The 18668-nt window shown below is 39.5% G+C and overlaps 1 protein-coding gene across 2 annotated transcripts in view; it reads right to left on the reverse strand.

Moving 5' to 3' along the window:
- LOC131049171 (uncharacterized) overlaps nucleotides 1-18171 on the reverse strand; it is a 32124-nt gene extending 13953 nt beyond the window's left edge. Inside the window, exons 1-2 of one of the 2 annotated variants that reach the window (XM_057983204.2) lie at nucleotides 17771-18171; nucleotides 17553-17677 (exon numbers count right to left, since the gene is read on the reverse strand). In XM_057983204.2, the coding sequence (XP_057839187.2) occupies nucleotides 17553-17677; nucleotides 17771-18038 (393 nt within the window). In that variant the 5' untranslated portion in view covers nucleotides 18039-18171. The remainder of the gene's footprint in view (nucleotides 1-17552; nucleotides 17678-17770) is intronic. The other variant, XM_057983203.2, reaches the window with a different exon arrangement.
- Nucleotides 18172-18668: the final 497 nt, after the last annotated feature.

Below are 18668 nucleotides of genomic sequence, written 5' to 3' on the forward strand. Positions count from 1 at the left end.
GCAAACCGGTCTATAACCTAGATAGCACCAGACCTAAATTATATCCACACATGCCAAAGCAAAGACACCACCGTTGTGTCCTGCTGACTTACTAAAAATAGTAAGTATGCCTGAAACTAAGTAAATCAACTCCGTTTTAGCCCAAACTGGAAATGACTAGGCCAAAACACTCCAGGATCCCCTTAAACCCTTTGTTAGCCCTCGAGACCATGTAGAGCTAGGCTAACGCACATACACTTGGTCAACTACTAAAGTGGGGACATTACAGTCCGCCCCCCTTGAAATTGTTTGTCCTCAAGCAATCTCAGTCCAACTTGTGCCTACTGTATCACCTGCTCATTCTCCCATGTAGCATCTTCCTCCGGCAAGTCTCTCCATCTGACCAAATACTCCTTCACTATCCTATTTCTGAGTTTCCTATCTCTGGTGTCCAGAATAGCCTCAACTACTAACATGAGCTTCCCCTCCTCATCCAAAGGGGGTAAATCTGCAGAAGGTACTACACTCTGACCAATGGCTTTCTTAAGCCTAGACACATGAAATACATTGTGTACCCAACTGCCCTTTGGAAGCTCAAGCTCATAGGCAACTTCGCCTACTCTGCAAATCACCCTGTAGGGACCATAAAATCTAGGCTTCAACTTCTCTGCTCCGTTCCTCTTGAGCGATGACTGCCTATATGGCTGTAGCCTCAAATACACCATGTCCCCCACCTCGAAACTGCGCTCTACCCTATGTTGGTCAGCATACAACTTCTGCTGATTTTGAGCCTACTGTATATTCTCCTTGAGCGCTCTCAGGATATCCTAACTATCCTGCAACAGATCCTTGGCTTTGGGCACTCTGTTGTCCCCCAAAGCCAAATCCATGAAGCTTGGTGCTTCATACCCATACAATGCCATAAATGGAGTCATCCTGATGGTCATGTGATATGTGGTATTGTAACAATACTCCCCCATGTGTAACCACCTGACCCAAGCTCTCTGTTGTGCAGTCACATAGTTCCATAAATAACCTTCCACCCATTTATTTACTATCTCCGTCTGCCCATCTGTCTGAGGATGGCAGCTCGTACTAGGTGTAAGATCTGTACCGCACAGCCTGAACAACTCCTGCCAAAAGGCGCTCATGAACTTGCTATCCCTGTCACTAACAATAAATCTTGGTAGCCCATGCAACCTAAAAATCTCTCTGAAGAACAAATCTGCCACCTGAGCTATTGTGTAAGTAGAAGGAATAGCAAAGAAGTGAGCAAACTTCGTCAATCTGTCTACCACCACATAAATGCCATCTCTTCCCTACACTCGTGGTAAACCAGTGATGAAGTCCATAGAAATGCTTTCCCATTTCCTGTCCGGAATGGGCAAGGGCTATAGTAAACCTACAGGAAACGTGTGCTCTCCCTTATTCTGCTGAGAAACTGCACACTCATTGACATACCTCTGAACATCATCCTTGAGCCCTCTCCATGAGAACCGCTCTCGGATCTGCCTATAGGTCTTGAAGACCCCTGGATGCCCAGCTGTAGGCGCATCATGAAATGCCCTCAGTATCGCCTCTCTTAACTGTGATGACGGAATCAAATAAACCCTGTCCTGAAATCTGATCAATCCATCTATCACCTCATAGCGATCATCCTGTATAGTACTTGAAACCAAACCAGAAGCCCAAGTATCTCCGACATATTTTGCTATAATCTTATCCCTCCAATCTCCCGTAATCTCTGCAAAAGCACAAATGTGAGGTCTTCTGGATAAGGCATCAGCTACTACATTCTTCTTCCCTTTGACAAACTCAATGTCAAAGTCATAAGCCTGCAATTTAGTGACCCACTTCTGCTACCTGTCATTCAAGTCTCGTTGGCTCATGAAATACTTTATGTTGTTGTGATCCGTCTTGATCACAAACTTCCCTCCAACCAAATAGGATCGGAATTTTGCCAAGGCATGTATGATGGCCAACATCTCACGATCATAAATAGAATAGCTCCTCTCCACACCTCGGAGCTTCCTACTCTCAAAAGCGATGGGGTGCTTCTCCTGCATCAATACCGCTCCAACCCCATCACCTGATGCATCACAATGAAGCTCAAAAGGCTTCGTGAAGTCTGGTAGAGATAGGACTAGACATGAAGACATCACTTGCTTGAAATGCTCAAAACACCTTTGTGCTGCCCCTATCCACATGAAGGCCCCCTTCTTAGTAAGATTTGTCAAGGGAGCAGCTGTCTGAGAAAACCCCTTAACAAACCTCCTATAAAAACCACATAAGCCAAAGAACCCCTTAAGCTGAGTAAGGTTCGTAGGCATGGGCCAATCAACAATAGCTCTAATCTTTTCAGGATCCACCTGAACTTCCTTTGCACTGATAATATGACCAAGGTACAAAATCTTTGTCATCCCAAACTCACACTTAGACTCCTTGGCATACAGGGACTCTCTCTCCAAGATAGATAGCACCTCCTCAAGATGCTGCAAATGCTCCTCCCATGTCTTGCTAAAGACCAAAATATCGTCAAAGAAAATCAAAACGAATCTCCTCAAATGCCCCCTGAACACCTGGTTCATGCAACTCTGAAAAGTAGCAGGAGCATTGGTTAGCCCAAATGGCATAACCAAAAACTCGAAATGACCATAGTAACACCGAAAAGCTATCTTCTCAATGTCCTCTGCCCTCATACTGATCTGATGATACCCTGATCTCAAATCTATCTTTGTGAAGAAGCATGCCCCATGTAGCTCATCTATCAACTCATCTATCCTTGGAATGGGGTACCTGTTCTTAATGGTTTTCTTGTTCAAGGCCCTGTAGTCAATGCACATGCGCATTGTTCCATCCTTCTTCTTAACCAAAACAACTGCTGAAGCAAAAGGGCTTTTGCTTGGCCTAATGTGTCCCATCTCCAACAACTCCTTGATGGCTTTCTCTATCTCATCCTTGTGTTTCTTTTGATGACGATAGGGCGTGATCATAATGGGCTTAGCCCCCTCTTCTAACTCAATGACGTGCTCTATCTCCCTATCTAGAGGAATGCCATGTGGAATACTGCCAAATACCTTGGCATGTCTATCAAGGATGTCCTGCATATCAGGCGGATGACTCTTAACCTGTGGCTCTAGTGATGCTGGCATAATCAAGCACTCCGCTGCCCACTCAATATCATCATGTCTGAAGAACCTCTCCATCCTCCTCAAAGAAACTACCCTACAACTGCCATCTAATAATCCTCTGAGTACCACGATCATGCCCTCATGCTGGAACCTCATCTCTACTCTCTCCATGTTGAGAGTAAACTCTCTCAACAATGCCATCCAAGTCATCCCTAAGATAACGTCATAATCACCCATGTCCACAACATAGAACTCATCCTGGAGCTCATAACCATCTCCCAATCTGATGCGAAGATTTGTAATCTTTTGTGTGCATAGTAACTTGTGACCACTAGCTACCTGACTCGAAATCCTGAATGTTCTTCAGTTTGCCACCCTCTCCTAGCCACTAACTGTGAATTTATGAAATTATGTGTGGCCCTAGTGTCCAAAAAAGCAACCACCTTCTGTCCATGTATGGTGCCACACACCTTAAAAGTAATTGCCTTTTGAGCACCTGTCAATCTAGCTAGGGACTTCTCATTCCCTGAACCCTCCTCAGTGGCACTGCTCTCACCATCAGACTTTGACTGCTGCTCCTCATCCTCTAACTGTGACTCCTCAGCAGAGAAGTACTCCATCTGGTTGGCCTTAGCCTTCAGAGGACACTTGTGAGATAAATCCCACGGTTCCCTACACTGAAAACATAGTTTTTTCCGCCTCAACTCGTTCAGTGTCTCATCGTCTAACCTCTTTGATTCTTTTTTTTGAGGTTAAGAATCCTTATGTAGAGGTTTCTTATCCTTATCCTTCTTGAAGTGTGGATCCTTAGGAGTGAACTTACTCCTAGAAGCAGAAGGTGCAAGATCTCTCGCCTTCCGAATGGCATCCTGCAATGTGAGGGGATCATGTCCCTTCACCCAACCACAAAGAGGTTCTAACAATCCATCCACAAACAATACAATCAACCTCCCCTCCGAAATGTCTGTAACCAACACTGATAGACTCTGGAAATCTGAGATGTAATTGTCGATAGGACCCCACTGTCTCAACTAGGCTAACTCCTTGAAATGGAGTTCTGGATCCTTCGTATCAAACCTGTCAATCAACCTCTCAGTGAACTCTGTGTATGTGTCTATCTAGTTATGGCCCAATGTGACCATATCGTGGTGCCACCACTCGTGTGCACTCCCATCCAAGTGCAATGCAGCATACTTAATCACATCCTCCTCAAGCATGGGATTAAGCTGGAAAAAAGTATCTAATTTCTGGACCCATGTCCGTGCTGAAGCCTTCCCTGTCCCATCATAGTATGGAATAGACAACTTTCCCAACTTCTTCCTCATCTCATAATTCTGTTGTCGGTTTCCTCTCATGGGCATATTCTTGAGTCTAACATCCATATATTCCCTGAATGTCATCTCAACCTGTAACTCAGGGCTAGAGTCCCTCCAATCATCCATAATCATATCTTGAATCTCTTGCTGTGTAGGACCGGCATTATTCTGGTCATTCTGTCTCGAAGGAAATTGTGGCATGAGTGGTCTCGTAGTAGAAGAACTTGCTCTAGCATATGTCCCGGTTCCCCTGTTAACCGATGCGTCTCCATTACCTCCATTACCCTGTCCACTTCCCTGGTTAGCATTATTACCCAGATTGGTATTATTACCTTGGTTGCCATTATTGCCTTGATCTGCTCTCGTCAAATGTTGTGTAATGGTTATAGCCATCTGCTGCAATGTAGCCTGGAGCTCCCTTTGACCCCTAGCAAGATCACTGAGCATCTCCCTAGTGCTAGGTTCTCCCCTTTCCCCATCTCTGTCACCCATGGCTGGTGCTGAAAAAGGGTCACCCTCCTCTTCAATCTCTGGTGAATTCTGTAAGTTTGGGTTTGACCTGTTTCTCCTCAAGTAATACTGATGTGTTGGACGCATAAAACCCTCACAGGATGGCAGGAAAAACAAGCTCTGATACCACTGTAATGGACACCCTCGGATGCCCAAAATCTAAACCAACCGCTGATAGAAATTTAGTCAAACAGTTTGCATCCAACTCCTTATTTCTCCGTTTAATGTTCAAACCCCATTATGGCTTCGGAAATGAAATGTTTGTTTGTTTTTAAGTCTTTGCATAGATTTGAAATCACATAACATGAACTAGAAGGAAATTACAATAATATGCAACATGAAGATTGAACTACTGCTGATATGATATTATTTCCAGAATTAATAAAATCAAATACATAGCAGATTTTTCAACTCACTAAATACTCCAGCATTTTTGACATAATGTTCCAACAATGACTTCCCATCTTGCTGCTACAGTAACATGAATAGTGCCACGCTACAGTAACATGAATAGTGTTGCACTACAGTGGCGTGAATAGTGTCGTGCTACAGTAACGTGAATAGTGTTGCGCTATAGTGCTGCTACAGTATTAATTAGTCTTCAATCAGTCCAATATCTTCATAAAATCATCCCTTCAAAATGGCATAAGCATTTGGACAAGAAATGAAGAGGGTATGAGCAAACACCAAATCTGCCTGTAGCTGGAGATGCACCCAATCTGCCTGCTAATGAAGTTGATAGCAATGGATTCCAAAGGCCAAACCCCAAAGGAATGACGTCTAGAATGTCACAAGAGAGGATAGACGTCCCCTAATGCCAAGAACGGATCTGCAACTCACACATCAATTTCTTCTCATATTCAACATGCTGAATGAAGCCACAAAAGCTTCCTTTTATTCTTTCTCCAAGGGTTGACCCAACTCACTTGAGCAATGTGGGATAAAAGATGTGCAATATAAAACATATTAAAATATTCACTTATGTCTCCCTTGGGTGCCCCTTTGATTTGCACACATCCCCATAAAAATAAATATTAAAGTAACACTTTTATATTTTACAATTAAATTAAATGTTACTTTAATAACACTTCAGGCATTAAAATATATTAGCAATCGGACTCCGAATAGCACGAGTAATAGCTCGTCGGAAAGCTCTCGCCGAGGAGTATCGAATCCAATCACCAAAGCTAGCCTCCGTTGTGTCCTGCTGACTTACTAAAAATAGTAAGTATGCTTGAAACTAAGTAAATCAACTCCGTTTTAGCCCAAACTGGAAATGACTAGGCCAAAACACTCCAGGATCCCCTTAAACCCTTCGTTAGCCCTCGGGACCATATAGAGCTAGGCTAACGCACGTACACTTGGTCAACTGCTAAAGTGGGGACATTACAATCGACTCAAAAACATAAGGAAAGTGTAATGTCCCTTTCCTAGATTACCATGTAGTTTGCCCTAAATTCACAAAGTCCAAATGAAAGAAGGAACATAACTTAGTTAGAGAGATAATCCTTACCTAATAAAAGAATGAGGTAAGTTTGTCTTGGAAACCTACAACCAAGTTAGATAATAATGTAGACATAATACATATAATATATCCATCTCTAGGGTTAAAGGAGAAACACTCTTATTGCACATAAATCCAAATGATCTCATAGGCTCAACCATAACAAGGATGGAGATAGGATGGTCATAATGAAGTGCCCTAAATATCTTCAACCGTACGCCCAAGAGCGGAAACCAGGTCCTTCTTGGCCTCATGTGGTCCTTAACCATGCTCATGAGGTGGTGTATCTAGCAAAGCACGTACACCATTCCCCTCCATCATGCTAATCTTCTCTCCCCTTATGATTCAAGATCCCCTTTCTTGCCTACCTCAATAACTAACCCCTATAGGGTTTGGAGGGAATATTGCAAGAGGGTGCCCTTGACTCAACCCTAGGCCCAAGGTTAGGACCTTATTGTTCTTGGCCTCATGTGGTCCTTAACCAATGGTCATTAACCATCATCAGAGGTGGCCTCCTCATCCTTAACCAACTTAACGAAGCACCATACTTAGTCAGGAATCTTTCACCATTCCCCCTATTGTGTCCCTTATCCCTCCACCACAATTGGAGACATCAATAACATACAAATTAGGCATCACAATACACAAACATTATGGAGCATTATCTTTATTATCGATATACATAGAGAATGTTTGCAAAGATATGAAGTGTATGGATATTAGATTATTCCAAGAAAGTAAAACATTGTAAGTGCATAAACATTGTAAGTTCTTACTTCTTTCTTTTCTCCTCCCTCTCCCCTCTCAAATGAGGTTCTCTTCTCCATTTTACATCTCATATTCAAGGGAATCATAACTTTTCATTTCATGCCTTTTGACCATTCAATAACTTAGTTAAATTTTAATTATATTTAATTTTATATTTTAATTTATATGTTATTTTTATTCTTTTGTATTTTAATTTTATTATTATTATTTATTATTAAATCCTATTTCAAAGTGGGGACATTACAGAAAGTGCAATAAGTTATCTTGGAACACCCCTAAACTTATTTGGGTCAATTTGTCAAATTATTAAATCAAAAAGTGCTCTAAGTAATATTGGCACACCCATGAGCCTCCTTATGTCAAATTGTCAAGTAAGAAATATAACAAAAGTGCAACAAATCACCCATGTGCACACCCAAGAGGGTTTGTGTCAAGTGAAAATTATATAAAATGACTTTCTTGTTCACAAGCATGCCCCTATACATGTGTAACAAATTGTCAAATAAAAAACATGACAAAAGTATTCGAAGTTGCTGAGACATGCCCATGAGAGATTTTGCGCTAGTTTGTCAATACAATATATAAGAAAAAGGCACAAGGTCACCTTAGTGGGAAAGAGAAGAAGGAAAATCAAGTTGAAAATACAAAAAATTCCAAAAAGTTATTAAGTGCCCTTATCCTTCATTCATTCACTCTTCACTTGTCAAGATCATTGAGAAAGAAGACGACGCCATTAAATCTTGAAAGAGCAGGTTGAAGCATCAAAAGACCCAATTTCTTCATTTCCATGAGGCATCTTACTTCTCCTCTTCATTATTGACAGATACACATCCTTACCTTGCTGATTTGGAATGTTTTCTATTTGTTTGGATTGATTTGCAGCAGACTCCATCGCAAAATTTTCATGTTTTGTCAATACAAACCAAAACAATCTCCACGCCTAGGGTTTCAAGCACAACACTGCAGTTTTCAGTCATCTGAACAGCAGGGTTTTGATATAAATCAGTCAACATATACCTAGGGTTTCAAACTCCATTTTTTGGTGCTTTTTCAAGGCACTTTCCTGTCGTTTGCAGTCCTCAAAAACAGAAGGTTTCAAGCATGAGACAGCAGTTTCTAGCCTAAAAATGACAGTAGCTTTTGGTCCTTGCAACAATTAGATTTTACTCTCCAAATAGCAGGGTTTTATCCTTTGGAAATAGCAGCAAATACAAATTAAAATAGCTGTTTGTATAGTAAAATAAGCAGGATTTTGAAAAAACAGATAAGTAGAAACATGACTAGGGTTAAGCTCCTTCTATGTACCTCACTATTAATAAAACCATGGGTTTCAGACACTCGAAATAGCAGTTCCATAACATTTCTGATTTCAAAAGCCTGACAGCTGCTTATGTAGTCAAATCAGCAGTATTTCAGTCAAAATAGTAGAGGCTTTGGTTAGAAAACAGTGGATAAGACAGTGGGATTTCAAAATCGCTTTCCTACCTCTCAAATATATATGCATATTGACTGATTTTACCTGAGGTGGCAGTTTAACTTTACAATAATAGAACAGTAAGAATTTTAATAAAAAACATCAATTTTCAGTCACTAGGAATGTTGTTGTGATTGTCAGAAAAACAAGATTTTTATAAGAACAGTAAGAATTTTAATAAAAAACATCAATTTTCAGTCACTAGGAATGTTGTTGTGATTGTCAGAAAAACAAGATTTTTATCAGAACAGTAAGAATTTTAATAAAAATCATCAATTTTCAGTCACTAGGAATGTTGTTGTGATTGTCAGAAAAACAAGATTTTTATCATAAAAATCTGCACAGCAAGGGTTCAAAACAGAGTATAACATCAAATATCACTTTCAATGCCCAGAAGCACCTTCCAAGTTTATGGCCAAGTACCCACATGGCAAGGATACTGATTTGGGACACAAATATTCAACACATAGACTTGAAGAAGCACATCCAAAAAGGCAACAAAGTGGCAAAAAGATTGAAGGATAGTGAGCTTATAGAGGAGGCTTAATTCCCAATTTCAGTTCAAAGTCAGGAGTTTGCTGTGCCTTATGTTAACTATTACACCTTGGTGTCGATCAAGATTGACTAGTTAAATGGCCAAATTGTATGGAGCTTGATTTGGATTCCATTCAAAGTATCTTCAATCAGTCCTTCTACAAAAACTCAAAAGGTTGAATTGGCTAAAGTGTGAAGAAGAATGGAATACTAAAACTCTCAAATGTCAAAAACATGTGAACAAGCATTGGTTCAAAGAGAGAGAAACGAAAGCTCCGAGGGTGTTTAAAAGCAATGAATTTAAAGAGGAACTTGCTATGATGATCACTCTTCTCAATCAAGTGAGTGGACAAATGTGCTAGAACATTCAGGCCATGGATATTTTGCATCACGACTGTCCTTTGCAAGGGAAAAATCTACCTAGATTGGTTCATCTTGATTAGTGAACACATTCATAGGCAATTGACTAATTTTGAGTGCACTCATGAGTTACATATATCTTCATACAATGAAATATGCTTGATAATTTCTGAATTGATTTACTAACTATAAATTGAACACATTGAACACAAACTTGAAAATAACTTTACCAGAAGGTCAAAGCATCATATAAGACAGTACTTTAGGTTATTCACAGTTTATCAATTCCAACAAAATGGAATATTATTACATCAGAACTAGGTTACCGGGTTCGGCCCCCTACACCCTGGTCCTAGTCCGGGGTCCTAGTCCGGTCCGCCTATGGTCAGGACAAGGTCCGTGTTCCACAGACGTGGTTCGAGCCAGGATGGACCCGGGCGGACCCAAGTCGAACCCGGGCGGACCAAAGTGGACCCAGGTCAAACCCGGGTGGCCGGCAGCCAAAAAACGTGTTTTTTTTAAAATCCACCTCTTAAAAAATGAAAATAAAACCCTAATAGTAACTTTTAAAACATAAACTTGGCTCATTTCTCCTCATTTGTGTTGCAAACAAAAGTTTTTTGCTAGCAAGTTGAAGAAAGGGTGAACAAAGTTTGGCTTCCAAAATCAAATAGGAGTTGAAGACTTATTTTTGAAGCTTCAACAAGTGTTGTAGCATCATTTCCACACATTTACAAGCTCCCATTGGCTGCAAGAGGTAAGTTTTTGAACATTTTTTTCAACTATTTTTGTTTCACAAATTGTCAAACATGAAACCTTAATTGTTTTTCATTATTTTGTTTTTGTTTTTGAATATGTTAATATTATTTCTTGCCATAGGAACTAGAATGGCATCTACCTCTTCCTCCATTGGCACAAATGAACAATCAAAACAAAGAAATGATCCAAATTCTCCCCTATGGAAGTATGTTGACATTATAAGACCGCTTCCAGGAGATGGGGGATTTCATTGGAGATGCCAAGGATGTGGTATAGAACGTAATAGTTCGTATTATCGGGTGGTGGGCCATTTGTGTGGAATACCAGGCAGAGGCATCAAAAAATGCCCTAGAAAAGAGGGTAAACCTATACCAGATGAGACGGTGATGAAATATATTAGGGAGCATGAGGCAGCAGAAGAGAGAGAAGCCCGCAAATTGAATCAAACCGCACCAATAAAAACAAAGGGAATGCAAGCCCCATCTAATCCCAATGTTGTAGTAGAAAACCACCCCTTCTTTTCAACAACTGAACCTCAAAGTGAAGCACCCTTGACATGCAAGAGAACAAAGGGGCCTTTAGAAACCGCATTTCAAAATGAGAATCGAGAAATTGCTGACCAAGATGTAGCAAGGTGCATATATGCAAATGGGTTGGCTTTCAATGTTGTTTGCTCCCCATATTGGAAGCAAATGTTGAGAAGTGTTAATGAAGCTCCAAGAGGGTATAAGGGCCTAGGTTATGAGACGGTACATGGAACCTTATTGGAAAAAGAGGTGAAGGGGATTGAAGATTCATTGAAACCCATAAGGGATTCATGGGTTGAGACAGGTGTATCAATTGTTTCAGATGGGTGGAAAGATTCTAAAAATCATCCCTTGATCAATGTCATAGCGGTGTCCCCAAAAGGGGCAATGTTTTTGAAAGTTGTGGATTGTGAGGGCCAAGTAAAAGATGGCCAATTTATCGCAGATATTTTGATCTCCACCATTGAGTCAGTGGGACCCTGCAATGTTGTCCAAGTTATAACGGACAATGCAATAAATTGTAGAGTTGTTGGTTTGTTGGTTGAGGAATGCTATGATCACATCTTTTGGACACCTTGTGCGGTCCATTCACTCAATCTTATGCTACAAAAGATTGGGAATAAAATTAAATGGATCAAAGATGTGTATGCAAAGGTTGAGGACATCCAGATGTTCATCGCAAACCACCACGTGTCTCAAGGGACTTTTAGATCCTTTTCGAATTTGGAGCTATTAAAGGTAAGTGAAATAGTAATTTAATTTTACATTTTCTGATTTTTTAAATTTTCAATGTTCATAATATCATTGTGTAAGCTATATTGTGTATTCTTCTTTAAAGTTTGGCTTTATTTTTTAATCTATTTTGGCATTAATTTGTGTTATAGGTTGCTGCAACCTGTTTTGCATCAAACACAATCGTCTTGAGACGACTTGTGAAAGTTAGAGTGGCACTATGCAATATGGTGATCAGCACCAACTGGACTATATGGAAGCAGAGTAGCAGTGAGAGGGCAGCAAAAATTAGGGACCGGATATTGAATGAGTCATGGTGGGATCTTGTGACATATCTCCTTAGTTTCACTAAGCCCATTATGAGCATGATTCGCTATACCGACATGGATAGGCCTTGCATTGGTGAGATTTATGATGGCATTGACTCAATGCTTGAAAAAATGAAGTGCACTATAAATGCAAGAGAGAATGACCCCGAGGAGAAATTCTTCAAAGAAGTGGAAGCAATTGTTGTAGAAAGGTGGAATAAGATGACCACTCCTTCGCATCTCCTTGCCTGTGCCCTGACACCAAAGTACTATAGCAATCAATTTCTTGATAAACCAGGAAGGATTCCACCATGGAGAGATCTAGAAGTATATGATGGGTACGAGGCAGCATTCCTTAGACTCTATCCTGAAGATGATTTGGGAGATATTGTTACAAATGGGTTCATAGAATTTGCAAATGGAAATGGTCTAAGTGTTGATGCTCTTCGTCATAGATCCAAGAAGGATGCTCATAGTTGGTGGTACTTCCATGGCACATGCTTCCAAAACCTACAACCCCTCGCTGTCAAAGTTTTATCACAAGTTTAATTAATTAAAATTTATCACAAGTTTATTTATAGTTTACTTTGTCTTCATAGGTTGCTAGTTCATCTGCTTCAGAAAGAAATTGGAGCACATTCTCTTTCATCCACTCAGTAAAACGCAATAGGTTGCTATCAAAAAGAGCGGAGAATTTAGTATATGTGCATTCCAACCTACGTCTTCTTTCACACAAACATGACTACAACCAAGGGGAAACGAAGATGTGGGATATAGAGCCAGAGCATACTGATTTGGATGCTTCTGCTTCTCAGCTTGTTGCATTAACACTTGATGACTCGAATAGCGAGCAAACTTATAGTGCAAGTGCAAGTGCAAGCGGCATTGGCATTGGTTCATTTAATGTCAATGTCAATGATGAGGAGGATGAGGAGAATGAGGATGATGAATTAGACAATACATTTGATGATTAAACTTTAAATTGTTAAAAGTTGAAACAATGATACTTGAATATTTTGTCATTTTGATATTAAACTTGATGTATATGATGCTATGATTACAAGTTTATGTTGGTTTTGTTGTTTATATGATGCTATGTGACATGCTAATCTTAATTCATGCTTATAGGCTGCATAAATATTAATATATATGTAATTTACATGTTTTTGTACTAACGAACCCAAAACCCTTTTCAAAATTTTGTCGTACCGGCATACCGGTTCTTTGAACCTGAAACGGTGCTCAAACCCGAACCGGCAACTTAGCATCAGAAAAGCCCTCGGTTTGATCTTAATGAAAAGCCTTTTACATCAAAATATAATCAATCAGCCTTGAAACTACTTACGACCACCCTAGCTTTTCAGCTCTGGAAATGTTGTAATCGCAACTTTAGTGCACTGTCTCCAATTGGATGCAAATCGTATTATCCGTGCCTTGACTACGAATGTGTTTTGTTGTTGCCAACAACAAACAGCAAAAGACTCTGATCTGGATGTGCCATCCTCTACTTTAGTTGACCAGTTCTCCTTCTGCTTTGACAAATTACCTTCGCCTTAAATCAGTTAAAGCCTAGCGGCAATATAGCTTTCTGTGTGCAGGCTGATTGTGCATGAGAGCAACTGGGTGCCTTAGGAGTGGCACCAAATTATGACCCTTGCTTTTGTCCTCCTGAGTGTGAGCATCAATCTTATCCTTTGTGATGCAAAGCTCTACAATGAATAAGACTACAAATTAGTTGGCCTGGACTGTGATGCCTTGGGAAATGTAATGTTCTTCTGAAAAGATTTCTTGGGCAGAATAGGAAGTGATGTCTTCTTGGTATTAAAGCTGTCCCTAGTCACCCAATCTTCCAAATTAAGGGCTCTTGTGATGGCCTCTTGCAATGTACTTGGGTTGAATGCCCTCACTAAACCCTTGAGAGGTTCAGCTAGGCCCTCAACAAATAAGACTATGAGTCTTCTCTCTGTTACATCAGGAACCATTATTGCAAGTTTTTGAAATTCTACTACAAAGCTTTCCACTTTACCCTCTTGCTTCAGTTCTGCTAAGTCCCTTAAGTGAATTTTCGGATCCTTCTATCAAATCTTTCCATCAACCTTTGGCTGAAGTCCTCCATGGCAGTTATAGAATCAAACACTTGAGTTATTATGCCATGGTACCACCATTCATGAGCTATGCCCTCAAGGTGCAAGGTGGCAAATTTTATAGCTTCTTCTTCAAACATGGGGTTCAATGAAAAGTATGTATCTAATTTCTATAACCATGATCTTGCTGATGTACTACCAGTCCCATCAAAATTGGAGATTGTAATCTTTCCCAAACGGTTATGAATATCTTTCCTTTCTTCATACCTCCACCTCCTATGCCCTCCTTTTTTTTCATCTCATAGAATTTTGTGAAGGTCATGTTATTATAAACACGTACACTCAGGGCATTGTATTCATCATGAAATCTGTATATTTCATTTACTTGGTCAGGTTGCTCCTCTTCTACACCTTTCTTTTTGTAAGAATTTGGCTCTAAAGGACTTGGTGTAAACTGAAACTTTCTCCCCTTCAACAGAAGTCTTTTCCCCATCAGAAGTGCTTCCTTCAGTCCTATTATGTGCAAGTTTAGCGACACTCCATTCCTGACTTAGACCTCTCAGTAGATGGACCATTTCCCACATTGTTTCAGACATGCTATTATGGAATTCCTCAATCCTTTTGAAGAATGTTTCAGCATTATTGTCTTCTTTATCTCCTATGGCAGTTCCCTTCTTTTCATGCAGCTGATAAAGCTGCTTTCTTTCACTTATCAATTTCCCCTCAGGTTGGCAGGTTCACTGCTCTGATACCACTGAAATAAGCTTGATAATTTCTGAATTGATTTACTAACAATAAATTGAACACATTTTACACAGACTTGAAAATAACTTTTCGAGAAGGTCAAAACAGAATATAAGACGATACTTAAGGTAATTCACAGTTTATCAATTCCAACAAAATGGAAGATATTACATCAGAAAAGCCTTGGGCTCGATCTTAATTAAACTACTTACAACCACCCCAGCTTCTGGCTCTGGATATGTTGTAATTGCAACCTTTAGTGCACTGTCTCCAATTGGATGCAAATTGTATTATTGGTGCCTTGATTGTGGATGTGTTTTGCTGCTGCTGGAGACAAACACCAAAAGACTCTAATTTGGATGTGTCATCCTCTGCTTCAGTTGACCTGTTCTCATTTTGCTTTGACAAAATACCTTCACCTTAACTTAGTTAGGGCCTTCCGGCATTGTAGCTTTCTGTGTGTGGGCTCGCAGTGCATGAGAGCGACTAGGCGTCTTAGGAGTGGCGCCAAATCATTATGACACTTTCTTTTGTCCTCCTCCTAAGCATGAGCATCAATCTTCTCCTTTGTAGTGTAAATCTCTACAATGAATAAGACTGTAAATTAGTTATGCGATCTGGTGGCCTACTAACGGTTGTGCAAAGGTAAAATGAGTGTCCTACCTTGCTGGCTACCTGAGGGTGTCGTCCCAGGTTTCTTTGCGTGCTCAATGGCATTCCAAGCATGCCTTTCCCAACAACTCTCTCCTTCTTAAATAGGCAAGTGCTAGCTCATCAAAGAAGTCAGCCTCTCAAGAGAAAAACCAACCTTGAGTCAGCCAGGAAAAGAAAAAAAACATAAATTTACTTATTAAGTCAGCCCAGGTAACAGTTTCACCTAGAAATTAAATTAAATAATAATTTCAATCTCATTGCTTATTTAAAAAATAACACAAACTAATGGGTGTTAGCTAACACCACTTGTGGAAGGCTGGCCGACCAGCACCTTCAATTCAGTTTCATCACATATAACTTATGCACACCTATAGGCAACTACCTCCGTTTAAAGTATGGTGAATCTTTGAGACATTATAGGAGGGTGAATGACATCTTTTTAATGCATTCCATCAGAAGAATAGATTAGGAGCTACCTATCCACTTTCCAGAGCAGGCTAGGGCTATCATTTCAGAGTGGGGTAATTGGTCATCCAGTTTCCAACTTTAGCTACATCAAAGTGTTTGGTTTCTTGTCTTTTCCATACATGCTTTCTAGGTACCCCAGCAATCATATGGTTATACCTGAGTTTTGTAGACAGTTGGCCGAAGTACATTTCCTGTTGAGACATAAGACATAAGCAGGAAATAATCTTCCCTGTTCAGATTGCCTTCTATTAATGCAAAAATGCAATTGATGCCAAAGATGTAAGTATACATCTCTCTGAATTTAACCTGAAACTTTTCTATGAAAAGCATACCTGTTATCCTAAACGTATTCTATTCAAGAGGTTGAGATCTCGTTTTTAGCACATGCCAAACATGGAAAACTTTTTGGCAAATTTTAGAGATGAATGTGAGATAAGAAAGAGATCTCATAGTCAGTTTACAAAGAAACAAATGATTGACTTTATCCCCAAAGAGGTGCCTGAGGACTGTTCCGATTCTAACTCAGAAGCTTTGTGGTCTCGTGTGTACTCATCCTCTGATTTTAGATTTAAGAAGTGACCATATCTTTGCATCATCTAGATTAGATTATTTTTCGCAATAAGAAAGATATCAAAGAAGCCTCTTGTTTAGTGCGTAAGTGCTCAATTGCCTTGTGCTCTAACCTCAAAATAAAAAGATAGGTTTTCTTTTAGTATGTAGTTCTGCATGCTCAAAGAAATTCCTGCTAGTTTTAGTTATTTTTTAAATTTTCAATGTAAAGAACTCTTTAAAAAGGAAGCTTCCCCTAGAAATTCAAAGAAAGGTCATGCCATTGCATTTTGTGTTGTACCAAAAGGTGCAAATTAAGATGCTAACAAGGTTCTGCAAAAACTCTGCAAGTTTCTTGGCAGACTCGCTTGAAACTCACAAGTTTTCTTGGCAAACTCAGCTACTGAAAGAATTGTAAACCCTTGATAGAACCCTGATTTTTCATGTTTCTTGCCATTTTCGTCTTCAGTGATTAGGTACTCAGTGTTATGCATTGATTGTTGAGTGATAGAAAGGCTATTGAATTTTGATTTAAAGGCAATAAAATCACAAAAAATGGCATGCCTATGGCCTTGAAGGCCTTAATATAGGCCTTGAGGTGGAAGGCCCACTTCTCTACCCCAACCTTATATCACGACAAGGAATGTGATACAGGGTTACTGCTGCCCTCGAGCCCCATAAGGGGCACTGTCCCTTGATCCTGTTAGTAGCAGCTATCCCCAAGCCCCGGTCTGGATTAAAAAAGCTATAAAAATTGTTTTGAGTTACCCAGATGCAAATGCAATTTTTTTCCTTTATTTAGCTTAAAATAACAAAAGCAACATTTTTCCCTTTTTTAAGATATTTTTAAAGGTTATTAGACCCCTAATAAAATGCACAGTAATTGAATTCCATTTATAATTTGATTTGTCTAATCAATCTTTTTTAAGTATACTATTATGTACAAAATAGACTATGTGTTCTCTAAATTCATTACTCACTGCATTATTTAAATTTATTTTGCATATTTATAGAATTTTTTATTTACTATTCTTTATCTAATCCTAATTTTTAAACAATGGTATGCAGTCTACAGGCCTTCGTCATTGAACTCTATACAATTACATAAACGGAATGAGACTAACTGTACAGAGGAAAAAGAAAATGCATACCCGAAAGATAGTTTTCGCTCCCCAGATGATAAATGTCTCGTTGCAGATAAGATGCCGATGGTTTCCCCTGATTCCACCAGGTTTTATCTCCCCCACATGAACAGACTTGCATGATTTGACCCCTCCTGCCCATCCCACACCACATTAAGTTTATCTAGAACGACCTAGCATTCAAAAACTCTATTGAGTATGAATAAAATAGTAAATAAACTACATGCCTGTGAGACCCGCTCGTACAGCAGCTATGACGGGATTCAACATCCATCCCCTCCTGTCATTGGAAGCTAATGAGACGAAAGCTACATAATCATTAAGAGGTCCCAACTTCTTGCTGTGGTGTTGTGGCAGGAATATAGTGAGGGACGGCGTAGAAGCATGGTAGCGAAGAACAAAGCAGCCTAATAAGAGTAAGGTAACCAATAGTGATAGGATTACACCATGGCCCAAGGCTATGTGAGGCTTGGTCATTTGGTTGTCAACTGGCATGGAAATTCAAATCCAATCAATTGCTGTGTCATGGAATCCCTTTCTGAATTCACTCGGATCAAATTTCTGTTTCTGCCAATATACCCAGGTACTTTTGTATTTTATATATGTCTATGGATTATAATATAAAGAATAAATATACATTAAAAAGAAAAAAATAGATATTGGTGTAAATAAGGAGAACCAATACATATACACATACATGTACATATATGTATGTCTACATGTATATATGGTGTTGGTAAAATGAGTTGTAGATCTAAAATTCTTTAAGTTTTATAATCTCTCAAATGTGAGAGGTGTCAAATTTAGGAAGATTATCGCAAATTTATATAAGATTGAGCAACTTAAGACAAATTGTTGAGGTGGGTAAGACCTCCTTCTCTTCTAGCTTTCTAAGGCCAAGGGGGTTCCTTGAGGTGTTGGATTAATTATAGAAACTATGATTGAACACTTCTTTATAGAAAACTATACCCTTTGCATAGTATATCCCACTATTGGTGTCATTGTGTGTGTGTGCGCACGCGCGCTAGTTTAGACATGCAAGTTTTAACACCTTATTAATAAATGATTTGTTATACATGTGTCTAAGAATGTGTTTTATGATAACCCCTTATATTGTGAAACCAT

The sequence above is a fragment of the Cryptomeria japonica genome, chromosome 9 (genome assembly GCF_030272615.1).
Source record: "Cryptomeria japonica chromosome 9, Sugi_1.0, whole genome shotgun sequence".
Lineage (NCBI taxonomy): Eukaryota > Viridiplantae > Streptophyta > Pinopsida > Cupressales > Cupressaceae > Cryptomeria > Cryptomeria japonica.